Below are 27,650 nucleotides of genomic sequence, written 5' to 3' on the forward strand. Positions count from 1 at the left end.
TCTACTCTAAACAACACACGTGAGAGCGCAAGCGTAAACGACGAGCCCGACCAAACAGCTTTTTTTTTGTTTCATTTGCTTTTGCTTTTCTTGTTTGCTGTTGTGTTTGCGCCGAGTGTCGAGTGAAAAGTTAGCGCAAAGTCAGCGTCGAACTTTTCCTCACTCAAAGACAAAAGCAAAGTCACGAAGCAAACACAGAATGCAGCTCAAACTCAAATTGTTTTGAGCGCTTTGCGTGTGCGCGCTCATTTCTTTGGCTTTCTTTGTTTGGTTTGCTTTGTGGCTTTCTTTCGTTGCGGCCAAAAGCAGCGCTCGCCGCTCAGCACCAGCTCACATCGACTGCCATTGTCAAGGCGAACGCACGGCCAGCCGGAGCAACTCTCTCGACAACAACAGCAGCAACAGCAGCAGCAGCAATAGCAACAGAAGCAGCAGCAGCCACTGCATCAAAGTCTTCAAACTTATATAACGAACGATTAGACCAACGTTTACTTTAGTTATTCGGTCAACTCTCGACGGTCAAGTTCGCTGCGCGACTCGACTCGTAAAACAAACAAACAAAAAAAATATACGCGCAAAAAAACAAACGTATTTATTGACAGGAAGTGCGTCATAACATTCAAGTGCAACAGAAATCCTAACACAAAAAAAAACGCGTGCAGTGACAAAGCAACTTAATAAACAGTGTCAAGTTTATCAAAGCAAATGCCAAGTGAAGCTGAAAAATTTCTTCAAATTTATTAATTCAACAAATATCTCAAGGATATTTTGGCATTCGGTGACTTTGACAACATTTGCAAGTCAGCTTGCAATATAAATCAAGTGAGTGCTCAACAAATTTATAATTTAAACAAATTAATACTCTAAAAAAAAAAAAAGGATATCAACTATTTTTTTGCATTTTGCTGTGATAGCTTTAGTTAAAGATCCTTTTCTTGATAATTGCTCAGCATTTAAAAGCTGAAGAGCAGAGACATCTCGCCAATTATCCAAGCTTATGGCACCCTCTTATTCCAACTATTATATATGTACATTTATCAAGATTAGCTAGATTCTTTTGCGCAGAGGGCCGTAATTAAAACAACAAGTAGAAGGGCAATTAAAATAATCAAGACCTGGCAGACCTTTTGATGTAGTGTGAAATCTGCAACGAAACGTGTCAAAATGTGAGCACAGAATGCATCTGAGTGGAGAAGATGAGACTGAGACTAAGACAAGTGAGACCACCAGCCGAAATGATGCATTGACTGTCAGTTGCAGGCAGCTACTGTCTTTTCGCTAGGGTTCCATTACCTGCCACTGCAACAGCAGCAGCAAGAGCAGCAACAACTACTACAAGTTGGTATTTAAATTTGCTCACATAATTGCACTGGCCATGACTGGGCTGAGCTGCAGCCGCATCATCGTCATGATGACATGACAGTTACAACACAAACCGATGGGTAATCTTATCTGCCTTGCCTTGGTATGTTTGGCTGCTCTTCCTTGGCGTTGGCTTTGGCTCTGCACTTCCACAGTTTCACAGTGGTTCCTTGAGTGCGGTTGTTCGGCTGTTCGGTTGTTCAGTTGTTGCCTGCCTGGCAGCTATTAATTTACGCAACCTGCCAGTCGCTGTTGATTAGACGAAGCGTGCGCTTTAATTGCCGCCAAATGGGCAAATCTGCAACACGCTCAGTTTTCTTCTTTTTTGCTGGCCCTGGCTTGCAATTTGTCATGTGCATTTAATATTTGCTCAACCCAACTCTCTGGTTCTAGCTGAGCTCTAGCTGAGTTAAAACAATTTGCGTTTGTTTGTCCAGCTTGTTTGTTGCAGTTAACGTTGATTAGCGTGCAGAGATGCTCAATTCCTTTGGCGAAATTACAGCGGTTGCAGCTGCGCTCGACGCTTGGGCAAATGCCACGCCTCTTGGGCAGCATTTAACGCAGCAGCTGTCAGTCAGCAAAACAATTTCAAATGTTCACTCGCAGACCCACCGCATTTCTTGGGCGTTCTGCTGTGAAATTGAATGCTTTGATATTTGGCACAAGTCTCTGTCTCTGTGACTCTCTCGACGGTGCTCATCCTCAATTTCTTTTCTTTGCTATTCAATTGTTCTGCGTTTTTATTATTAACCGCTTTTCAATAATAATTCTGCCATTGGTAATTTACTTTTGCGGCTACTGTCGCCAGCTAATAATGCTCATGATGACAATCAAACGGGCTAATCAAGTTGTCGTGTCGTCAAAGAAATCGGCATGGATTCTGAGTAAATGGCAAAGACTTTGCAGACTTGTTGCTTCGTAGTCAGCAGCAGCAGCAGCGCAAATAGTGAAGCGTACGGTGTGCGGCAATTGTCATGATTGGTCAAATTATGTTGCAAAAACCGCTTCCGTTTCAGTTTATCAAAGAAAATTGATTGGCCGAGAGTTAGACGTCGTCTAAATCAGACAAGAATCAACGAAATCATCATCAAGCGTAGCCGCAGGTCAAAACTTTTCACCGCATTAGCTTTTTAGTTTGATATCGTTATTTTACTGTTTGGCTCATTTGCTGTGCGCCAAATTTCCGTTTCGTTTATGTAAATAGTTTTGTGTGCAAAAGTTTTGGGTCAGTTGAGACAACGGTCGTTCGTTGTTTGCCTCAGCAATTAGCAAAGATTGTCAACAATAACAGTCAAGATTCTTTTTGTTTTTGTTTCCTTGGTGGGGCATATCTTTAGATATGTCGTCAAATGGGTTAATGCTAATTTCGGCCATGGCCCGCGGGGGGCCAATGGCTAATTTATGGACCCAAACGTAGTTCAGTAGCGGGAAACATTTCGGCAGGAAATTGACTGACTGACGACGCTGCCAAATTGTAGTTCATTTATATGCAAAAAAAAAAAAAAAATCTGAGAAAAAAAAAACTTTCGTTTCATGACAGGAAGGGCAGCGATGACAATTAGAGTCTAGTTCAGTTAGTTTGGCAGAGAAAGCCGAGATGTTAATGGGAAGACATCAAAATATTTACAGTTTGACTTGTTGTGAATTTGAATTGTCCTGTGTGTATGTGTGTGTTTGTTGCTCTCTAATCTCAAATCATAAGACGTCATGCACAGCCCCCGCCCCGCCTCTGTCTCTCTACACTCTCAATGAAGGGGTCACAGGGGTTCGTTGCCGCCGCTGCAACCGCTGCTTTGGGCAATCAGATGGCCAACAGTCCGGCCGAGAAACCAACCCACATTTCAGCTGTCAGTCGCAAGACACGGAGGCTGCCATGCGATGCCAGGAGTTGAAATCGAGCTGAGAAACTTTAGTTTTGTTTTTGTTTTCGATTTAGTGTTGTGGTTGAGAGTGAAGCTGCTTGTTTGCCACTTGATTGGTTAGCTTCGCTTTCATTGCCAAATGTCTGGAGATGCTGTTACTGTTGTTGTTGCTGTTGCTGTTTGTTGCAGCTTCACTTGCTCGACTTGACATGCAGTTTGTCTAATTCATCCAGAAGTGCTGCCCGAAATAATTTGCAGCTCTGTGAAAGTATTTTTTTCTTTCTGTTGCTTTGGCTTTCGTTTTGCTCTCTTAGTATTTTAATTGCATATTAATTGAAAAATAAAAGTTTTTTTATAACCGATCAAAATGCACAGCTGGCGGCCAAATGTACACACACAACACATCTTCCATATCCAGGTTCCATATTCCTCCCCGAAAGAGTTTCACTTTTTTGTTTCGCAAATATCAATGAACTCTGCAGCTGAACTTCTCCACACTCACAATCCCAGGCAGGAGTTCGCCTCCGCCTTCCATGTCCTCCTCCCAAAAAAAACAAAACTTTTGTTTTGTTGGTTGACTTGCAATGACACTGCGGCGGCTTCATCACGACAATTTCGGCAGAAGCCCGACAGAAATTACAAAGAAATAATCGCCGTCGCGTTGTCGAAAGAATTTGACTTTCGCTTGTTGCTTGTCTTCGGCTTTGGCCATAAATAAAAACAAAAACAAAAACAAGGAAAAACGAAGAAAGACCCCCTCAAAAGATTTGTGATTGTCGCCGATTAAAAGCGCGAAAAATTGCCAAACCAAAAACAATAAAAATGCTTTGGGTGCAACACACAAATGGCACGATCAGGAGGCAGGCTGACTCAATGCCAATGTCAATGCCTGATGCCAATGGCCATAGATAATGGTAATAATGAGACTCTCTCATCGTTTTGTATTTACTTAAACTTTGACATTTGCCAGCTGGCGGTTTGGCTGGCTGGCTGGCGTGCACATGGCCGAAAAGTCAAAAAGTAAAAGCCCGTCTCAAGGATGCGACTCAATTGGCCATAAGGCACAAAGCCGGCAAAGCCTCATGTGGCGTTACTGAGATGAAAGATAACAAAGTTTTCAATGATTTACGCGAAAGTAAAGTTGAACCCACAAGTGCTATAGATTGGGAATCTTTTTCAATGCGAAATTAAGAGCAACTTCAGACAACTTTAAACGATATTTCAGCATTAATTAGTCATGTTTATTGTATTGAAAAGTTTAGCAAAGTTGAACCTTAAAGTGTGATATGGTAGGAAACTTATTCAATGAGATATTAATTTCAGCAAAATTTAACACACAAATGCGATCTATTAAGAATCTTATTCAATGCGAAATTAAGAGCATCTTCAAAGAACTAAAATATATTTCGACATTTAGGATGTTCAAGGATTTACTCGAAGGTAAAGTGAAATAGATAAGGAATATTATTCAATGCAAAATGAAGAGCATCTTTAATTGATATCTTAGCGTTCATTTGTCATGTTTATAGAGATGGATATTAATTTCAGCACAGTAAAACCCACAAGTTAGATAAGAAAATCTAATTTAATGCGAAATTAAGAGCATCATCACACAACCAAATCACATTTAAGCATTCAAGATTTTCAATGATTTAATCGATAGTAAAGTTGAGCCCACAAGTTAGATAAGAAAATCTTACTCAATGCGAAATAAACTTTAAATGATACCTCAGCATTCATTAGTCATGTTTATTGTAATGGATATTCATTTCAATACTGGTAGCTGGCAATTAAAGCTTAACCTGTGACTCACACAGTCTTCGGGGAACACCGGAGAGGTTTCTCTTCTTTTGGCGACATCCCAGCCAAAATTTCGCTTTCAAATATCTTCTTGACTTCGTCGTACACGTTGCGAGCATAATACTTTATAATGCCAATAATCCAATAAACGTTAAATGCGCCTGGGTCGTGACAAAAATTCGATGCTGCTGCTGCCGCCGCCGTCGCGTGAAAGCGCCAAAGTCAAACTTGCTACTTTTCCCCCTTTTGCTTGTGTAGTTGTTACCACAACTTGGTTTTTGGTTGCATTTAAGCGCTGTTAACATTTTGACATTGCCGCGTTCCATTAAAGCTACGCTCAGTTGACCCAAGTTGCCCACATTAATAAGCTCGATTTTTAGCTCAGGTGAGCCTTTATTTTTTTCTCTAATTCTTTTTTTTTTTTGCTGGAAGCTTCTTCTTTAACACTGCTTGGAATTCAGATGGCAACAACACTAACAACGTGCCGCAGCCGCCTGAGACTGACTTTATATTGTGTGGTGTGGTGTGGTGGTATGCTTTGTGGTGCTAGCCATGTGCATGTTGGCACTTGGCCGCCTTTTTATGACTTTGGCTTTGAGCCACAAACATTCAGTACTCAGTACTCAGCACTTGAGACAACGCACAAGTTTTTCTCTACGCTTTTTGCCCCATTCTACGCCCATTCAATGGCATTTTTTCAAGCATTCTTCTTCTATTTTCTATTCCTATTTTAGTTTTTTTTTCATTTGTGTTATTTGTGACCTCAATAGAAAGTGTTACAGTTCAATGTCTGCTGTTTCCGCAGTAGATAACAAAACGAATAGTTTCCAAAAATAAGTATATTCTGGTTTGGAAAAGCAAAAGTGCAAATCTGTTAAACAACTCGTTAGAATGCCGGACACCTCAACAGTTGGCCAAAATGGCCAATTTGCATTTGAATTACAAAAGAAAGTTGCCAAAAAATACAACAGAAGAAACCGAAAACTGAAAATGAAGAAATGTCTTGGAAGAAGAAGAAGCTGAAAAAAAACACCAAAATCATGGGAGACACTCGAATTGCTGACGGCGCGTGCGTTGCATCTTTAATTGTATACATTTTAAATTATTTGGCTCGATAAAACTAAAAGAGTTGGCGGCTTGGCCAAGTGAAACTAGCCAAAACAAAAAAAAAGAGTCCTCAGCGAAGCTGCAAATGTGTTAAAATTGGCAGCCTTTTTAAGGCAGTTGGCAAGTGGCAAGTTGCAAGTTGCAGTTGTTGTTGCTGTTGTTGTGGTTAGTGCTTAGACTCTGCCACTGCGATTGCTTCTGCGGCTGCCGCAGCCGCTGCTGGCCATATTTAATTTCGTTATTTATAAGCAAATTTGCTGCGCTGAGTTATGCCCCAACCAAGGCCTAGCGACACCGTCGACTAGGTCAACTTTCGCTAGCATGGAATGCGAAATGCAACAACGAAGCAACAACTGCACAAAGCGAAGCGACATTGCCAGGCAATAATAAAGCAAAAGAAGTGCTCTGACTGACTGACATTGTCTGACTTGGTTGACTTGACTCAAAGAGAGAGAGAAGAGGAGGCTGTTGCTGCTGCGGCTGCTGCGCTGCTGCCACAGGGAGCTAATAATACTCAAAGCAAAGCCTGGGCCTTTTTTGTCCAGCACGAACTGGCAAAGCAAAAGCCGCTGCCAACTAGAGTTTCTTCTGCTCATTCTCTGGCTTGCTTCGTTTAAATAGTTGCAAATAAATTGTGTGGGTAGCGACGACGTTGCTGCAACTGCAACAGCAACAGCATCCAGCAACATACACAACAGCAACAGCAACCAACAACAGCAGCAAGTAAATTACTTCAATGTCACCTGCTGATGATTCAAAGTCGAGATAAGCGCTCTCAAAAGAAAGAACGTTGTCGTCTTCGACTCTCGACTCGTCGTCGACGTCGACATCATGACGGATATTTTCAACATTGCAATTGCCTTAAGTTTTCTCTTATAATGAAATTATCGCTGCATCTCATTGTAGTCATTGTTGTTGTTACTTTGTTGCAGTTGTAGTTGTAGTTGTAGCTGACTCGAAGTTTGTATGTTATCTGAGATTTTGTCTGTTGCTGGCAGTGGTAAAATTATTTATTTAGTTCTCGTTTTCACGTTAAACGTTGTCACACTAAACTCAATTGCTGAACTACAGATGCCTATCGCCCCCGGAGGCCACTCTGATAACACCACCAGACACTTCCAAGTGTTCCCCTCTTTGTCGCTCACTCACTCACTCTCTCTCACTCTTTGTTTGCCTCCCTTTTTTGTGTTTGTCGTGCAGCTGAAAAAAGTCTTAAGTGGGTTTCTGGCTCAGCATTTCGTTGTGTGTGTGTGTGTGTTGACTTTAAGCCAATATTTATACAATTTTCATTTGTTTACTTACAGATCATACAAAGGAATTCTCATACATTTATTTGGCAAACAACAACAATAGCTAAGGTATGTAGTACGTCTTAAAGGTTAAGTTCAATGCGAGATAGTATGATATAATATTGATATGCAATTCAGATTAAAGCAGACTTCCTTTGTGGCAAATTGTGTTTGGCCAAAGGCAAAATATCAATAAATATAAAACAGTTTTTAGTGCCAATAAAAATGATGCACTCTTGTAACTTTCTCAGTCTCGTCTGATTTTATGTGATTGTTCGCAATTCAATTAGTAATATCAATTAGTTATTTCAATGTAAAGAGAACACTTTACGAGGTATTACAAATTGATTATGAGTGGCCTTTAAACATTTATCTGTATTTTACTTAATTTTTATGTTTTGCCCATAAACACGCCTAACAACAATCTGCTCAAAGTGAGATCTCTGTGTTGATTTGCCTGATGCGCTGTTAAGCTGGTAATTCAAGCACTCAGCTGGCCAATCTGTAGGCCATCGATAATGTTTATTAAATGCAAAGAAAAACAAAGTGAAATCCGTTTCGGCTTTATCCCCAGACAGGAAATGTTTGCCGGCTTGCAACACCGACCGGCAGGCAGCATTCCAGCCCGGCTTCATTGCATATCATCGACCCAGTTTTGCTTCTTTAAGCTGCTTTTTTTTTTTTTTCGGCCAGTTCTCAGCTCACTGTTTAGTTAAATAGAAAATAATTTAGCGTGGGCCGCTGTCTAAAGCAAAATTCTTGTTATAGAAATTCGCACACTAAAGAGCACTGCATAAATTAACGTGCTTTTATAAACAATATGTATAGCTTGGTATATATAAGGCCAGGCGTAATTGTGCAATGAATATCAGCAGAGCTGAAGAGAAGAAAAAGAAGTGTAGAAGTGGCCAAGATCGCATGCGCCTTTTGCTAAGCCGTTGGCTGTCCCACTTGTGATCGGCCTTCGGCTCGATGTTCCTCTTCTCGTGTTTCCACAATAAACAGCACGCAGAGCAGTGACTTTAATATTTATTGCGTTTTAAGCGACGACGCATTGAGAACGGTGGCTTTAACTTGCCCACAAATGGGCAACTGTTTGCCTGTTGCCTGTTGGCCCGTTGGTCCGTTGGCCATAAATCTCAGCTCTCGCGATCGCGTCTGGCAATGGCTTTTTATGTGCAAATTATATAATGAGTGTTGCACTTATCCGGCAACAATTGGGCTACCGCTGTCCGTTTTTGGGCCTCTTACAAAGTGCTCACACAAAGTGTTTTGCCAAGTGTGTTCCAGTTGACCAAATGCAATTGCCTTTTGGCCATATATTTGTTATTTGTTGACTTATTTTTTGTTGTTGCTGTTGACATATCCCTCTTCCGTTGTTTGGCAAAATGCAACACCTGAACAGGAAATGCAGCTGTTGCTGCTGCTGCTGAGTTATTGATTCTGATTTCAGCGAGTGTGTGTAATGACGGCTAATAAATCAACAGAGATTGCCTGGAATCTGGAATCTGCTAACTCGTAGCTTCGGGACTTCAAGACTTTAGCTTTGGCCACGTCGGCATCTTTTGTCTGGACAGCGCCTGCATTTCCTGCGCCGTTGCCAATGCCAACAAATTAGCGCAACGGCGGCGGCAAGGCAAAATCATAAGGCCAAGCCACAAACACCAAAAGACCGACAGACCGTGCAGCCAGTCAGCACTTCAGTCTATCAATCAGTCAATGCAGCTCTGCAGCTCTGGCAAACAAAACAAATGCAATGCAATGCAATCCAAAGCAATGTGATGGTAGTTTTTGTTGTTGGCGTTGTAGTTGGTTTTTTTTTTTACCTGTTCGAAGAGGCCAATCTTAATGTTTGTTTGCACAAAGTGGACACGACAAACAAACTTGTTTGAGCTGCCGATTGACGACTGCCAACTGTCCGCTTAACCCATCAAATGCCGCACTAAAAACAATGTTGACAAAACTTTGCCGCTTAAATTTGAAAGGTTTTTTTTTTCTTCTTTCCAAAGTAATAAACGCATTAACATATATTATCGACTATGTCAGAGAAATCTACTTGTTTACAGCTTCTGCATAAAAATTAATTGCTACTAAAATCAATAGTTAATATAATTTGTGGCAGTATAAAGAAAATTGTTGTGCGGCTGTCAAGCGGTTAAGGCCGAAAAAAAAACGAGTAAGAAAGCTTCAGTCGAGTGTACTCGACTGTGAGATACTAGTTTGAATAAAAGCGTTCGGTACCCAGTTTGAATAAAAGTTCAGTAATATACGATTATTCTTAAAATATATACCAAGTAATATACCACAAAAAACAGTAAAATGCAATACAGAACGTTATATGTGGTATATCGTTAAAGCAGTACATTCTGGTATATTTCAGCGATATACTAAATATGATATTCAGTATATTTTAGTCAAAATATACCAGATTGTCAGCCAAAGCAGATAAAACCCGAAACAGAAGCCAAACAGAAGTAATTTTAAATAACTTTTACATTTTATGTAGATAGTATAATTATCATTGTATATATACTTTATAGGATCGTAAATGCCTCCTTCAGCCTGGAGGCACAAAGTTATAATACCCTTCTAACCTATGGGTAGCGGGTATTAAAAACGAGTAGGCAATTTGAAAGTTATGTCGCCTGTTTGTTTTGCCTGCTGTGTGCAGTGCATCTTCGGCAGCAGTCCGAAATAGGTTAATGGCACATTCTAATACACAGAAAGTAGGCAGACCGAGCGTCAGTTGAGCTAACAAATTTATTAGTCAGTTCGCTCGGCGGTTGTCGATGTTGTTGGCCGTGAATATTGCGCTCAAATTGGCTTAAATGCCAAGCGTTGGCAATTAGCTGCGCAGTCGATGGGTGGGTGGTACAGTGCAACAGTTTACAGTTAGTTTGCGCGCCATGTTGACAGTTACGTGCACCTGCAACATGGCAGCAGAAGTGGCAGCAACAGCAGCATGAGCGGCGGCTGCAACGTTGCATAAATTAGCCAACAATGTAGAGCAACCAGTCAACGGCGGCATTGTTGTGTTGCACATTGGAGTTGCTGCCTCTGATGCTGCCACAATTCACAGCCTTTTGTACTTGCGTAATGCATTTTCACGCAATTTATAACAGTTTTTTAGTTGTTGTGCTGAATGAAGAAATGGGTCAACAGCAGGTGGCCCGCCCCACAGAAGGAATGTGCTTAAAAATGCATTTGCATTTGATTGAGTCGTAAATTGGCAACGCACACCCGCACACACACACACACTCTCGCACACACACCTGTACATACTCTCGCACACTTTCGTTACACACGTTGCGACAGTTAGACATAAATCTTTGGGCTGTGGGAGTCGACGCCCGTTGGAAGAAAAACATTTATGGCTGCAACTTTGCCGGTTTCGACCTGGTTTCGACAGCATCATTTCCAGAAACCGGAGCCCGTTCCTCTTCGTCTTCTTCTTCTCTTGTTGTTGTGGTTGCTCTTGCTGATGATGATGCGGCTTTGGCGTGCGCTTTTCAATTTGTTGCCCGCCGTTTCCTTCTACTACTATTTTTGTTTTTTTTTCCTCTTGAGTATTTTGGATTTATGTGTGCTGTCAGCTTTTCGGCTCTTGGCTTTCAGCATTATGAATTTTTACTTTTAGGCCAAACACAAGAATCTAAAAGCCACACACACAACACACAGAATAGCATAAACTAATTATAAGACACGTGCTAAGCCGGCAGCCAACAAACGATTATAAATTGCAAACAGTTAAACGCTGCAGAAAAACATAGAAAAATATACTATTTTGCCAACAGTTTCCATATAATTAATTTGTTGCTTTCTAAGCATATACGATGATCATTTGTTTCGATCTGAGCTACTTTTTCTAGAATTTTTAATAACGCATAAAGATGTTTAAACGTTTTTTTATTGGCTCAAATTAACGCTAGCGAACGCGTTTCTCAACTAGAATTTGATGCCATCGACAACAACAACAGCACAACGAAAGTGTCAACTCATTTTTCAGAATGGAGAAAAGCTAAAGCTAAATAAACTAGGCTGCACAACTTTCTTACAAGCGACCCCCAGTCGACCCTCGAGGGCCAGCTTAAAGGAAAGCGAAAAGTGTTGTGGCATGTGGCACACGACATTGTAAAGGCACACAAAACGAAGAATGCAGGTTGAAGATCGCAGAACCTTCGCTTTATAACAAAAAGCAGTTGTCATAAAGTTCTTTGTCACGTACCTCAAATAAAATGTGTTTTTATGGCGCGATTAGTGATGGGTTTTATGCTGCCTAAAGCGTATCACAGAACAGCCAGACAACTCTGCGTTGTCCACACAAAAAAGTGAAAAGAATGTCAAGTGTTAATTGCCTTTGTATGGACGTGTCTCTTGCTGTCTCAGTCTGGGGCGGCTTTCGTTGGTGGCGGCTGCTGATGAAGATTAAGTTGTAGCTGGTGACTTTTTATGGTTTTCTAAGTGTTATGCGTCTTCAGTGTTATGTTTATGGGCATACGAAGCCAGCAAGCGAGTGAGCGAGCTATGCGCAGCTGCTTGGCATTTTTGTGTCATAAGATAAATAAGATAAACGATCATAGGAGATCACAAATGATCATAAATGATTATAAATGGCAAGCACAATTAGCCAAGTCAATTGGCAATAAAAGGTTGCCCCATTAAGTGCAACTACTAAAAACTTCTAGATTTATTGTTCATAGTATAATAAAACCAGAGGGATAAATATTGAATGAAGAAAAGAGTCATAAAATTGAAAGAAACTTTTTGCTTGTAGCATAAACAATTATAAATTTGATTTTACAAAAATAAAAATTAATATCTTTAGTATAATAAAATTGAAGAGATAAATGCCAATTGTTAGAAAAAATGTACCTTTTCGCTCATAAAGCTGATTGATACTTTTTGCTTGTAGCATAAAGAGGTTTAAAAATATAAAAAAGTAAAAGAAAGCCAAAGAAATAATATCTGCAGCTATAAACCTAAAATCTTTAATATATTTTCGTATGAAAAAATCAAAGATTTGCTGCATTATAATTGCTAAAAAAAAAAACCTAATGAAATACAGTAAGCAATTCGGCAACTGTAGATAATGGAAACAATCAAGAGACTCAGGGAAAATAGTTATCAGCGAAATTGATGTGCATATTCAATTGATTTGCATGCCTCGCCCCAAGGGATTTAACTCCCCAAACTAACTTTAAATTAATGCCAAATGCTAATTGAATTTTTTTGCATTTTCCCATAGAGCCTAAGCACAATAGAAATAAACTCCCCGAAAACGAACTCTGAATGTGAGATATTAACAAAAGCTCAGAGAGTGCATAATAAATTGAGAGGCACAACAAAAAAAAATGCTTGGTCAGGCTGTGTTTTGCTGGAAAGGAAACAGCATATTAACAGAGTGTGCAGAGTGCAGCAAGTCGGCATTATCATAAACTAAATATAGCAGCAAATATCAATTTGATTGTGCGGGATTTGCGGTCTGGCCGGCAGCAAATTGAGTGCAGCAGCAATAGAAGCAACAGCAATAGAAGCTGTAGCATTGTTTGCAAGTACCGTTTGACCGCTTCGCACGGCAGCAGCAGCGACAGCAGCAGCTACAGTTCATGTCCGGCTGCTGGCCAGTGATAAATTATCACTGTTGGCTGGCCATTAGTTTTCGGAAATGTACGAGGTGCACAAACTTGGCCAGCAGTGGCAAAAAAAAACGCGCCGAGTGCACTCACTGGGGCCGTGTTACCATTTCACTTGACGCTAAACTTATTGCCATCGCAATGAGAATGCGCCTTACCCAGGGCAGAAGACAGAAAAGGCAGTCCAAAGCCATGATCATGACCATGGCCATAGTCAGTGTTAGAGTCAGAGTTGGAGTCATTGCCATGGCTATAGTCGAGGCGTTGGCGTTTATTATGCAAATATTTCAGCTTTAACTTTGCAGCTAGGTAAATTAATATGCTGGGCCGACTTACCTGCTGGGCTGAGCTAAGTTTATTTGGCTTCGCTTGGCTTGGCTTGCCGTGGCTTCAGAGCTTCAGAGCTTCACTGCCGCGGCACACAATGTCGCATTCATTTAACGGCACTTGGCTGATTGTTATTTAAAGTTCAGTTCATAACAATTGTTGCTGCTTGCTGCTCGCTGCTGTTGCTGGCCGTTGCAATTTATTGCTTTGCATAGTTAACAACTTGATTGGTAGCGCTGGGCACTTGGCTGACATTGAAATGTAGGCCTGCCATTGATGCCCGCCAATGATTGTCCTCCATGTTGCAGTTGCTTTAGCTGTAGCTGTAGCTATAGCTATAGCTGTTGATGTTGTAGCTGTTGTCGACGTTGTCGTTGTTGTCGTCTTCGATGTTGCAGTTGTCATGCTGCATAAGTGGACTCCAGCTGTTAGCTGTTTGTTGCTGTTGTTGTTGCTGTTGTTGTTGCTGTTGTTGCATAACTAACAATGTATGCACCGCATAAATACATAGCGCGATTGGCCAACACACACAACGCTGCAGAGTAACGGGAGCCCCACACAAATGCGCCTGACATGCAAAAGAATTTAAGCTATGTGCTGCGATTATGCGGGGACACTGCAAAAAAACGAACATAGAATGAGACGGCGGGGTTAGAGGGTGCAAAAAGAATAGGAGAATGAGAGAGATGAAGCTAGAACGAGAGCGATGCGAAGCCATTTAGCAATGCAAATAGCGCTGTTTAGCTTATAGATAATGTCATTCACAATGGCAGAAAACTATGGCAAATATGGTTAAAGAACTCGAAACATGTTTGAACAGATTGATAAGACGCTGATCTGCAGACAGTCGACATACAAAAACAATTACGAGTTAGATTTCAGCGTAATTAAAATAAGTTTTGATTAGTCTCAAAGCAAGCAAGCAAGCAAGTTCGTTGTCTAAGTCATTTGTTTTATCTTTATGGGCAACTAAACGAAATGAACCTGATTTCTAATTGAATTTCCGTTGCCATTGCCAATTAGCAAACGCGCATTTGCATTTATTGGCAGACAAATGGGTTAATGGTCATACCACCCAAATCCATTAGCCAAAACAATTCAAAGGCCTAAATCAAATGCTCAGTCAATGCAAATTAAATGATTGACGAGGCCAATAGACATTCGGATTCGTATTCATATTAGAAGCACTCTAACTTCAGATCTAATCCCTTCACTTGAAGCCTTTGCATTTCCACAGAACACTTCTTTAATATCTCACCTAATAACCAGAAATGTTTGTTAGCTTACAGGCATAAGAGAGCGTGGAAGAGAGATTAGTTAACATGATTGATAGATGCGTTCTAATCAGAATCCGTTGCTCACAGGCTGGCGGCTCCCTAGGCGAGCGAGCTGGCTTGTTAACGTTCAATTAGTGAAATTGATAGACATATCTGTGGAGGAACATCAACGGAAACCAGTAAAACAAAAAGAAAACGTAAAACCCCAAATTACTTACATGTTAATTAAAATGTTTTTTTTTTTTTTTGGTCTTGGTTTTTCGTTTTGGTTTTGGTTTTGGTCTCTTTGATATGCTCACTCGCATGGAAATTATGGAAAATGCAGGCGGCCTCCAGCTCTGAAGCGTTCGTAACCGCAAGATTCGATTCTAACCGCATTGCCACACACACAGCAACACACACACGCATATGTACCGTTCTTTCGCTTCGTTCGTTTCGTTCATTCGTCTCGTTTATTCTTCTAGTTCGGTCAATGGCTCATTATATTTTTGTGGGTTAGCAGGTGATGCCATTGCCAATGCCGCTCTCAACAATGAAAAACTTTTACGTTGTCCAAAAAAAAATATGGGTAAAATAAAAAAAACTACAAAGTTGCCAGTGGCTTATTAAAAGCGTGTCGGTCGATGGGACGCCGTTTGTTGCCTGTTGTTTGTCTGGCAGCCTATAATTAGCATAAATTCATTCATAGAACTAATTGCAAGTGGAAGTGAGCGTTGCCGTAATGAACCGGGCTGAAGTGCCAGCTGAGTTTACTTGCGTCGCTGCCCGCACTTTTTCTCCCTATTTTTTTTTTTTTTGTAAGGTTTTTCTTTCTAGTTTATTTTTAGTTTTTTTGTTTTTGGTTTTTTTTTTGTGTTTTCAGTGCAGCTTTTAAAGGCAGTTATTAACTTAACGGTACTCAATGCTGTTGTTTGGCTTTCATAATTTATGTGTGAGCGCGGCAGGCGGTGCACTTGTTTTGCATGGAACGCACCCCCATAATTAATTATGTAACGAGCGAGAGAGCCCAGGCGATGGCGAAGGCAAAGGCAAAGGCTCAGACTCCGACTCAGTCTCAAAGCCAGGCCAACATAATCATGAAATTCCAAGCAATATTCTTTCTCACGCCACCCACTTATTAACAGCAAATCTGGCTGCTGTTGCTGTTGTTGCTGTTCTTCTTCTCGTTGTCGGTTGCAAATAATGAGCAGAGATTATCTCACACAGTTGCCTTGATTGCGCTGAAAACACCTGCCAAAGTTGGTTTTTTTTTTCTTTTCGCTGCTGCTTTTATTGCTACTCTCTTCGCACGCCACACACAACAATTGGCAGTTAAATAAGTGTTGCCATAACGCCAAACACATTTCAAATGAAATGCTTACAGAAGACGTGTTAAATTTTGTTGATGGCCAAAATGGGAAGATAACGAGATCAGCATTTCACTTTCACGCAACTCGAGATTTTGGCATTGAATTGATGGCCAAGCATTATATGTTCACCATTGTGACAGATCATGCAACATGGCGAGAGAGCAAAAAAGACTGTAAAATGTATAGTTGCAATTATTTATAAAAACTAGTGTGGAATGAATTGTTTTTATACCCGCTACCCTTAGGGTAAAAAGATTTTATAACTTCGTGTCGACATAAATGATGGTAACAGGCAGAAAGAGGCGTCTCCCACTAATAATTTTTATATATTCTTGATCAGACATGTCTGTATGTAGGAAAACGTAGATCTCAAAGATTTTTTTGGACAGCACTTAATATATCAATAAACCAATTATACATTTCGGTATTCAGTATTTTTTGCATTATATGTATATTAAAGTATCTTTTCGGTATATAATTACTTAGTATACATATTTCAATGATAATACAGCACTCGACTTTATAAGAGATAGACATATATTTTGACAACCCTTGTTATATAAATATACCATATATTCAGTATACTTTAGTAGACGTTTGGTATATTAATTTAAATGATAATTCCGTACTCGACTGTAGCTTTCTTTCTTGTTTTATTTTCTAATTTTGGGTGATAACTTAAGGCTTTATATGTACGCTTTGATTTGATAGACGAGTGAAAATGCTTGGCACACACAGCGTGATAGCTTGTAGGCATTTAAAGCGCCTACACTAAAGTTATGCGAGATGCTTTGCTTCCCAGTTGTTTGCTTGCTGCTCTCATTGCAAAACATTAAAACAAGGAAAACGTAAAATAACCTTTTCCCAGGCGTCAACACATTTCACACATTCAACTGCACTGCGGCGGCGGCTTCCTAAACATTTTCATTTTATTGTTGTTGCTGCTGTTGTTGTTGGTGTTCTTGTTGTTTGTTGTTTTGTACAACAAGCGCAACATTGCTTTTCCAGCTGTTGCTTTAATTAAACTCTGTAAGACCTTACAAGCCAAGCAATTAATGCTTGCTCACAACGTGCAACAAACATCTCCCCACAGAAAACACATCTCGAGAATTACACAGAGACACTCAGCTTGCCACATTCGGCTTGGCTTTGGGTTTGGGTTTGAGGGGCAGTTTGCTGCTGTTGTTGGCAGGCAGCTAGCTACAAGGTACATAAAGTGCCGTTTCTCCAATCGTTGTTTTGTCCGCGCCACATGCAGCGCGCTGTCGACTAATATGCAACTAATAAAATGCACACAAGGTATTACATAAATTACGCGTAACGTGGAATTAGTTAAACTAATTAACATTTCGCTAATTCTAATTCCTTTCCCACTCTCTCTCTCTCTTTATCTTGCAGGCAAAATGTTTCTACGCCGTTGCACTTTTCTGCTGTTACTCTGCCTAATTGCGAGTGACGCCAACGCGGCGCGCAAAACAAAGCGTCCTGTCAAGCCGGCCAAGCAAACAATACCACGCACCAATGTCACGCCTCCGCCTGCGCCCATCGCCAGTAGCAGCAGCAGCAGCAGCTCGACATCGACTGCCAGCGAGCAGAATGCGGACTTGGCATCGCTGACCACCAGCAGCAGCAATCACCTTGAGCTGCCCAAGCCGTTGGTGCCACAAAACGATGCACAGCCGGAGCCAAAGACAGACAGGGCACCCGATACGGACGAGGAATGCGATCCAGATATGATTGGATTTGAGATAATTACCGGGTAAGCAGCTAATGCAATATATAATATATGAGAAACTCTCCAGTGTTATTTTCACTTTTATCGCACATTATAAACTTCAAAACAAAAGCTTAGTCAATAAATTCAAATGAGATTCAGTCGCAGTCTCTTAGCATTTTGGCCAATTAAGCAATTTGCATAGCGTCTAACGGTAGTGCAGTAGAGCAAAGTCAAACAACTGGCCAACCGAAATGCAAATATCTTGCTTCTCTGTGTGTAGGTTCATCGAGTGGAGGGCGTGTCATGGTGGGCGAAACGAGGCTTGTCTAATCGTATAGTTTGTTTTGATGCCAGACACAACACACACAAACACACAAAGTGCCGCCGCCGCCTGCTGTCGACAGCTGCTGCTTATGAGCTTTCTTCTTAGCCGGCAGCGGCAGCAAGTTCGTTGCCTGAGTCTTTTGTTTGCCCGCTTACTCATAAGCTGGTTATGCGGGGGCCCCCATGACGCTATATATTTTCGTCTCACTTTCATTTTTCTTCTTCGACACGGTTCACCCATTGTTTACCAATCAATTTGAATTAAAATGAATTACTGAATTAATTGATTATAATGGTTATATTTAGTTCGGATTTGGTGGGGAAAAAAATATATAATTTTATGGCTGATAAATGTTTATTTCTTTGGAAGAAGAATGAGCCAAGAAATAGAGAAATAAATAAAGTTAAACTTTACACGCTGATAGCAATCTTTTAGCAAATAAGTTCTAAGAAACACTTCAAAAATGTTAGCTGAAAGTGACTAATGTTGGATAGTTATCGAGTGGAAAATGTATTGCCGAAATTTCATAAACAAATCAACTTGACGTATCTTTACAGTTATGTGCTGTCGGCACCCTCAAAATTGTTGGACACACTTGCTGGCACACTGATGCTCACGGATTGTTTGGAGGCATGTCAGAGCAATGAATCCTGCAGTTCTGTCAACTATGAAACCGGCTTGTGTGTGCTATTCAAGACGACCGCCGATAAATTGCCAGGTGAGTTAGAAAGTGTGAGAATTTCAGATAAAATGAAACTGTTGCAGCTGTTGCTGTTGCTGCTGCCGTTTTGTGTGCCAAAGAAAGTTCAATAATTTTGTTGTTGTTGTTGCTGGCCAAGTCATTCATTCAATTATTGAGTTCTAGTTCATTGGTGGCCGTGGCGCATAAATCACCAGTGTCAGGCGAATGCGAAACACGCCTTTGGTTTTACGCATGATTTGGCAGCAAGGCAGCAAGGCAAACAGCAGGCAGCCAGTCAGGCAGGCAGACAGAGCGACGACAGCAGCGACAGCAACGACGACGGGGCGACGACAACAGCCTCGACAACGTCGACAACGGCTCCAAGTTGGCTTGGGCTCAGGCAAACTAGATTTTGCCTATTCTGCAAACTGGCTTTTGGCATTGGCGTTTTGCGGCAAACGCATAATTTCAAGCCAGCCTTGTCGTTGTCGTTGCCGTTGCCGTTGCCGTTCCTCGTGTCGTTTGCAACTGCAACTGTTGCTGCTGTTGCCAGTTGCTGTCGTTGCCAGTTGCTGTTGCCTGTTGCTGCGTTTCTCAACGCCTGTTACTTTGCAGTGAAGGGGCGTGTGCGTAAAAACGCATCGCACGCACAACACGCACGCACATACACCGAATACCGTTTTAATGTTCCTGTTTTTTTTATTTTTATTTTGTTTTGTGTGTGTGTGATTTTTCGCAGGTTCACTTTCGCGCTCACAGTTTCCGGTTTTCACGATCTACGCACAGAAATCGTGTTTGGGCGTGCGTCCTTGCTCCAAGGCCTGGTGCATTGATCGCGTTCAAGGTTACCGCCTGCCCGAGCATGTCAAATCTAGTCAGACCGTCTTGTCGCGTCGCGACTGCCTGGAACTCTGCCTTGGCGAAACGGAGTTTACGTGCCGGTAAGTGTTAAAAACAAAACAGAAACCCAACTGAAGATGCGTCAGTCAAGTCAGGATGCAGCTAGTTTGTAAAGCGATTGCATAATATCAAGTAGTCAACTCGTTAAGTTGATGATCCAGTTATGGAATGTGCTTAGCTAGTATCATAGCAAAACTGCTAACTGAAACTGGTTCGATCGATATCAACGCGTAGTAAAAAGCAGATGAACTGATTCCGCACACTTGCTGCTAACAAAACTGTTGCTGAAGAAGCTGTCAAATAGATTTAGTTGCCAACTAGCAACTGCCAACTGCAACTCCAATGATAATTGCAACATGAACAAGTTTTGCTTGCGTTAGAGTTATGGGTTTTAATTAAGCATCTACTTGTTGTACAGTAGTTTCTCTACACACACACTGTCTCTCGTTTACTCGTTTCTTAATGCTACTGTGTTTCTCTCGTTCTTTCTTTCTTTATCGCTTCTGCCACCTTTTAACCTTCCTCCCCACCTGTGCGCTATATCAAATACCAAAACACCTCTGCCGCTCATAAATTTCGCCTTGCGCAGTTCGGCCAATTTCTATCGCCACTCGGGTCTCTGTGAACTCTCGGACATGGATCGCATCACCCTCTCGGCGGGCAGCAGCGTTGAGGCCTACGAAGGCGCCGATTATCTGGAGAACAACTGTGCCGAGGAGCCAAGCAAACTGTGCGAATTCAAGCGCATATCTGGCAAAATTATGAAGACAGTCGATTCGGTTTATCAGGATATTAACACCATTGACGAGTGCCGTGATCTCTGCCTGAACTCGCCATACAGGTGAGCTTTTCTTTGCTTTTGCAGCTAACGAACGGTGGGATTCTCACACAGTCAGTTCTCTCTCTACGTTTCTTAACAGATGCCACTCGTATGACTACAATGACACTGGTGACATGGTCTGCCGTCTGTCGCATCACAGTCGCGCCACTTTGACGGATGTGAACGATCCCTATCTGGATGTGCCCGAGGCAGCCACCTACGAACTATCTGCCTGCTACAATGTATCCATTGAGTGCCGTTCCGGTGAGATGATCACCAAGATACGCACCTCCAAACTCTTCGACGGCAAGGTCTATGCCAAGGGAGCGCCCAAGTCTTGTGCCGTCAATGTGAACAATTCACTCGAGTTTGACTTCCGCATGGGCTACAACGATCTCGAGTGCAATGTGCGCCAGAGTGCCTACGGTCGTTATATGAACGATATTGTTATCCAGCATCACGATATGATTGTCACCTCCTCCGATCTGGGTCTCGCTGTCAGCTGTCAATATGATTTGACCAACAAGACGGTGCTGAACGATGTTGATTTGGGCGTCACCGGCGAGATCGAATCATCGCTAAGCGAAGAGATTACCATCGACTCACCGAATGTCATTATGAAGATCACATCACGTGACGGTAGCGATATGAAGCGTATTGCCGAGGTCGGTGATCCGTTGGCATTGCGTTTCGAGATCGTTGAACAGAACAGTCCCTATGAGATCTTTGTGCGCGAACTGGTTGCCATGGATGGTTCAGACAGTGCTGAGATAACGCTGATCGATGCTAATGGCTGTCCCACCGATCAATACATCATGGGCAACATCCAGAAGTTGTCGCACAATCGCAAGGTATTGCTCTCGCAATTCGATGCCTTCAAGTTCCCCTCGAGCGAAGTGGTTCAGTTCCGTGCCTTGGTTACACCCTGCATACCACGCTGTGAGCCCGTCATTTGTGATAGCGAGGATGGCGCCAGCGGTGAGCAAAAGTCTCTGGTCTCCTTCGGACGCAGGAAGCGCTCAGTGCTCAATGGCACCGATGGTGGTAAGTGCTGGCTGAGCTAAGCTAAGTCTATGGCTCATTACGTTACTAACTACTTGTAAATTCACAGCCGAGTTCATGGTCAGCACACGCCAGCGCCAGCGTCGCGATGTTAGCCCAACTGCAGCCGATGATAACATACTGCTCGTGCAGTCCATACAAATCACAGACAAGTTTGGCTTCCAGGCCGAGGATGGCAGCGATCTGGCCAACATGAATGCGATGAACAACGAGCCCCATGAGAAGGCATACGCGGGCGTTGCACAGGACAAGCTCACTTGTCTTAATGGCTATGGTAAGTTCAGCGCTTCACTTCACTTCAGTTCAGTTCAGCTTCCCTCCTGTGAAAATGCCCAATCAAGAGCGAATCAAAAGAGCAAAACCCAAAAACCTACTACTCTGTTTGCTCCTCCGTTGCAACTTCCTCCGTTGTTGCTTGCTGCTCCATCATCATCAGCAGCAGAAGCATTGCTTTCCAGCTGCTGCTGCTACTCTGCTGATTTGCATAGACAAGACAGAGAACGTTGTTGACGTCGTGCTGCTGCAGCCAGCGGGTGGCGGATGGCGGTCGGCAGATGGCGGTTGGTTGCCATTGCTATGACTGAGAGGATTCGAATGCGTTTGCCCAGCTGTGTGTCCACTGAGTTGCGTCGTGAGCCAGCGGCTTGTTCTGACTATTGTTGGCTGCTCGCTAATTTTGATAATGAATCAATTTTTCATCATTGCCACTGACGACGACGACTGCATGAGAAATAAATTGGATTCTGTGCTCTGGCTCATGTCCAGAACGTGTTGTAGCCTCTCTCAACATCAAGTTATGATGTGGACGCCATGTTGACGCCGGCTCACGACCAGGTCACTGGTTCAATGTGATGTGCCAGCTGTGTGCCAGCAGGATGAGATGAGTTTGAAATGATGGTTGCTGCCGCACATTTCTGCACGCCTCATTTTCGTGCGGCGCGAAAAGTTTGCACAGTTAGTTGCCCTCCCCCCTCTTACGTCTCTCCTCCCTCGGGTTTGTGGCCTTCCTGATGTTGCATGTGTCATTGCTTTGTAGAGCAATTGCCATGCACGTTGGCCATGGCGCATTAAAACAAATGCAGCGTTGAAGCGTTAAATTTACAGCTTGTTAGACGGCAGCAGGTCCAGCTGCCGCTGCCTCTCGAGTAGAAGCTGCATTAGGTCCACTTGGTCCCAGTTGGAACACCACAAAACACACACACACACACACACACAGACAACGGCAGCAAACCGCATTAATTTCTGTTGCAATTACGCGGCGCTGCACACACAGCAGAGCAGAGCAGAGCAGAGCAAAGCGAAGCGCGTCGAGCTCATTGTCCGCAATTAGAGCAACGGTTTTCTCCTCAGTTTAAGCTCATTTGCCACACACATTGAAGATCGGGAGCGACTCTCGTTTAGACTCATGAGAGCCGCCCGTAGCTGGCCATAGCCAATTCCTCGTATTAATGCGTGTGGCATGTGGCAATGTGGCATCTAGCATCAAGCATATGGCGGCATATGGCAATCAATCTAGCGGCCAACTCGTAAACTGTGTGGCCATAATTTATCCAAATTTATTCGAATTATGCATTATTCATAACTTCTTCGCTCTGGCCATAATCACAGCACAATTACTATTAAGGCCATAAGCTTAAACTGATCAATTTTCGAGCATCGATTCGGATAATCGTAATTGCTAACTATTATCCCAAAGGTGCATGCAACGTACTTTCATTAGCGAGCAATTTCTGAATTTGTTTTAACAGTTGTGCTTAACTCGAACAAATGATGCAATGTTGCGATTAGAAAGCAAGTCAGAAAATGGGAAGCAAAAGAATGCAGTATTATGATCAAAATATACCAAAATAATATACTACAAAAATACTGAATTATAACCAATGGATAGAAGCAAAAGAATGCAGTATTATCACTCAACAATACGAAGTTAATATACAAAAAAAAATTCTGATATGTACACGATGGGTAGAAAACAAGTAGTAAAAGCGAGACAGTGAGGTATGGGTTAAATATACCAAAAAAAATCCAAAAATATAGTTTATAGGTAGAAAACAAGAAAGAAAATAAAAGCAAAATAGTGCGGTACAAATATACTAAATTAATATACTAAAAATACTGAACTACCGAAAAAATACTATACTGATTAACTATAAATATATATCTTTTTTTGCATTTTAAACCGCTTCCTGTATTCCCACAATATATACCTAGCTCTTGTCCGTGATCTTTACTTTCTTCAAAGTTTCTACGACTTTACAAACGTGTGCAGCACAATATTGTTGTCGAAAAAAATAAGAAGATATCGTACAATGAAGAGTGCGAGTGGTATCATTAAAACAAACATAAAACCCCATTTTTGGGTTTCATTACTTTCGTTTAATGTCCCTACGCCTGATTAGTTTCTTTCACTTTCAAACCCAAAATAACATAAAAGCAGCATTTCGCATCGCATCTTCGAATGACCAATTGGTTTGGTTCACTTTCATCTGATGATGCACATGCACTAATTCCCATAGTGTTGAATCTGACATACCAAAAAACAGATGAAATAAAAGTAGTTCGTGCAATAACAAATGAATGAGGAGCATGTTCATTGTTCTTAGTTATGTGTTTTGGTTTTTTTCATAGTCTATTTTCAAATTGTTTAACATTTGATTGCTTTTGTGGGTGCTCCCAGGCTCGCGGCCCCAAACGTTTATCTCGTAATTGTAATAATTTTGTACGTTGTTTGTTGTTTTCATTGTTGCTGTTGTTGTTGTTGTTGTCTACGCACAAGATACAGCGAGTCCGAAACAGAGACTGCTGACTGACAGAGAGACAAACAGATAAAAGGCAAAGCAAGCACATAAATAAAAGCTCAAGTGCGTGCGCTTTGTTATTGAAACTCGTTAAAGTCATTGCCAACAGACCACGACAACGATGACGACCACGACAACAAAGTTGTTGTTGCTCTTCTTGTTGTTGCTTGGGTTAGTTTTTCGGTTGTTCGCTGTTGTTTGTTATGTTTGTGTTGGTTTTAAGCCGTCGGCGCTTACTTTTTTATGGGCATTTGATGTACAACAGCAACAGCAACAACTACAACTACAAAACGACGACAACAACAACAGCAACAATAAAAGCAACAACATGCATATGGAGTACGTTGTAATCTGTGATAGTCATCAGGTAACGTCGACGTCGACGTCGTTTGCTCTTAAATTCTGATTTCGTGAACTGGACGACGACGACAACTACAACGACGACGACAACGCATGCGAGTGAAGCTGAGGCAGCTTCAGCTTTGTGCACTTTGGCGGCACTTTCACCCGATTTCTACCATTGGCATTGGCATTTCGAATTTCCTCTTCTGTCCATTGCGCTTCTCTTCTCTCTCTCTCTCTATCTCTTGGTCTCTCGTGTCTCTCAGCGATCTGCTATCTCCGGTTTTTAGTTTCGGCTGCGGCCTCGACATGCGGCTTATTTATGTGGCATGTTGCACTTTTGAGAACCAAGTGTAGGAGCATTAAAAGTGAAGCCTATACTTGCTGTTGCTGCTGCTGCCGTTGTTGCTGTTGCTGTTGCAATGGCCACAGCAACTGTTGCCACAAATATGCAACTCATGCACTAAATTGTCGCTGTTTTATTTCTCATTGTTTTTGTTTATCTTGAACTTGTTGCTGTCAAACTTGGTCACTTGGTCGATGGTCTCTGGTCTCTGGTCGCTGTCGCTTCTTGTTCGGTCATTGGGTTCGTTTCCCTATAGCCGCAAGCGTTGACCACAAGAAACTGGGTCAAGTGCCGTCCACTTTTGTTTTCTTTGATAACTAAGTCGATTCGTCGCTTCCTTGTTTGCCACCATCGCCAACTTGTTCCTCATTATCTCTCTTTCACTCGTACATTCGTCTCTCTATTTTCCTGTTTTCATGCCATTAATCCAAATCTTTCTTTTTTTGCAATCTTTTTCACTCAACAGGTCTCATTTTCGCCGGCTCACTGTTTCTGCTCGCCCAGCTGAGCATCTTTGGCATTTGGAAGACGGTGCAGCGTCGCACGCACAAGGAACGCTATCTGTACCAACAGGAACCCACGCCCACCATCACATACGGTGCGCCCACAATTCTCTACGGTCCGCCACCATCGTCGGCATCTTCGGTTGGAGGCGCCTCGCATCTGAGCAGCGCCAAGGATACGCTGAACAAATTGTATGACAGCGGCATCAATGGACGCTATGGGCAACAGTTCTAAATGTTTTCTTTAAGCATTTGGTTGAGAATGCCCCCTCCCCAAATTAGCTGGGAATTAACGCAATATGCCTCGAAAGCTTCAAAAGATTCGATGAGACTTGAATTTACTTAGCACATATTCGCCAATCAGGCGCGATTCATGAGAAAAAACAAAAATCATTTGCAAATTGTAGTTTAATTTTACGTACTTTAAGTTCTAATTTAAGCATTAATTTAATCAATTACCAACATTTTTCTTACATCGAAAAGAAAAACGAAACAATTCCATTTTAAATGCGCGCTTTTAAATGCACTGGAAAGAAGCGAATTTCCAGCATTTTAAAACTGCGCATTGCAAAAAGCCAAACTGAAAATTTATAGCAAGACACAATATAAAAGACGGTTGAAAGAATTCTTCAGCAAAAATTCATTTTTTAGCAAATTAATTTCTAGCAAAAACAGTTCATTTCTTTCTTCCTCTCTCTGAGTAGCAAAAAGTAGGCTAATTTTTTGTGTGTAGTGAATATATTAAATATCTCTTGGATGCGAGTATCTAAAATCTAAGTCTACCAACTGAAGCAAATGATGTGCATTTATAACTTTTATCTACTATTTATTTATTTATTTATTTACGCTTCGAGCTGCTTTATCCTGTAGACGCTGCCAATGAAAAGAGAATAAACGACAAAACTCGTTTTTTCTTGCAGATTTGCCAAATAATTTTGTATCAAAATGTTTGTGTCAAATTCATGTGCAATTGCGGCCGCGTCTGCAAAATTTCTCGAATCAACTATTTATTTTGTATTCGTACTTAAACTATAATTGCTAACTATTTATTGCTAAATACAAACATTATTTATTGCTAATTTATTGCCGAACCGCAGAGAGGTGCTAAGTTTTAGGTGCTTAGTATGGGCTAAACAAAAGACATGCAACATCAGCATAGAAAGGCTAACATTTAAGTTCTTAGATAATACGTGACAATGCAGAATGCATATATGAATCTATATATTTCTAAACAAATTGTACTGATTAAGTAAAGCAATAAACTCTACGCATAATAAACTCTATAAACAATATATAAAAATAAAACGAGTTGTGTTTGATTTAACAAAAGCGGGAAGGTTAGAATTCAACTTTACTTTATGCAGAATGATTGATCAAAATAGGAAGATGTTTAAGATTTATCTTTCCTCTATAAAGCTCCTAAGATTCAGCTGATAGCTTCCTTTGTTATTCCAAGCTTAAATCATTTTGCAGCTGTCTAAAGCTTTGCAAAATATTCGCCAACTATTCGATTAAGCAATCTTACAAAAGACATGGCTGATTCCCATAAACTGACAATAATGATGAATGGTAATTTTATACACCAGCATAATTGGATAATCACTTAAAAGCCGATCGCAAAAAAGCTGGAAATCATTAAAATTCCCAGGCGCGCGCGCTTTGAACTAATAAATAGTTTTGGTCAATAAATTTGTAAGCATTTTTTTTTTTTGCTTTAAGTAATTACCGCTGACACGTTTGAAGACATGGCAATAGATCTTGTCAGTCAATTGATGGATTGACAGGGTGCAGACAGTAGCGCGACCCCGGACGACTTAAAGCGGCAAAAGAGCTCATTAGCAAGTTGCCTCCACTCGACTCTGCGTCTCAGAGTCGATTGTTTGTCAAGCCGTTAAGCTTGATGTATGACAAGTACGTTCGCAGGTTAAGTAAAATGCTAAAACCGGCAACAAATTATAATAATTTCACGGCTTTGTGAGCATTCAGGCACACTTTTGTGCCTCAAGAGGAATTGCCATATCACAAATACAACACACACACACACTCTCGAGGCAAGCTGCTGCGGGTTGTGTTGCGAGTCGACAAAAGTGTTAATCAAATTATGAGGCACAGCAACAAGTTAAGCGAGGCGTTTTACGATCTCTTTAAC

At 41.5% G+C, this 27,650-nt stretch overlaps 2 protein-coding genes and 1 long non-coding RNA gene across 4 annotated transcripts in view; 1 reads left to right on the top strand and 2 right to left on the bottom strand.

Moving 5' to 3' along the window:
* Nucleotides 1-27,650, bottom strand: part of LOC133839552 (uncharacterized) — a 113,484-nt gene that overhangs the window by 79,426 nt on the left and 6,408 nt on the right. Inside the window, exon 2 of one of the 2 annotated variants that reach the window (XR_009894103.1) lies at nucleotides 13,390-13,996. The exons of the other annotated variant lie outside the window; for it this stretch is intronic. The gene's annotated coding sequence lies outside the window, so the exon portion shown is untranslated. The remainder of the gene's footprint in view (nucleotides 1-13,389; nucleotides 13,997-27,650) is intronic. 2 annotated transcript variants of the gene reach the window in all.
* Nucleotides 347-25,918, top strand: LOC133839544 (uncharacterized). The gene is made up of 9 exons (XM_062271145.1): nucleotides 347-822; nucleotides 7,436-7,489; nucleotides 17,405-17,765; nucleotides 18,606-18,766; nucleotides 19,470-19,671; nucleotides 20,220-20,471; nucleotides 20,551-21,494; nucleotides 21,562-21,786; nucleotides 25,465-25,918. Exons 3-9 carry the CDS (start codon nucleotides 17,410-17,412, stop codon nucleotides 25,734-25,736), a joined length of 2,412 nt encoding a protein of 803 aa, XP_062127129.1. The 5' UTR covers nucleotides 347-822; nucleotides 7,436-7,489; nucleotides 17,405-17,409; the 3' UTR covers nucleotides 25,737-25,918.
* Nucleotides 14,350-16,465, bottom strand: LOC133837945 (uncharacterized). Its single transcript, XR_009893889.1, has 3 exons — nucleotides 16,239-16,465; nucleotides 14,876-16,177; nucleotides 14,350-14,810 (listed from the first exon to the last, which is right to left on the bottom strand). It is a non-coding gene; the product is annotated as an uncharacterized LOC133837945 (long non-coding RNA).

This window comes from Drosophila sulfurigaster, chromosome 2R, assembly GCF_023558435.1.
Source record: "Drosophila sulfurigaster albostrigata strain 15112-1811.04 chromosome 2R, ASM2355843v2, whole genome shotgun sequence".
Lineage (NCBI taxonomy): Eukaryota > Metazoa > Arthropoda > Insecta > Diptera > Drosophilidae > Drosophila > Drosophila sulfurigaster.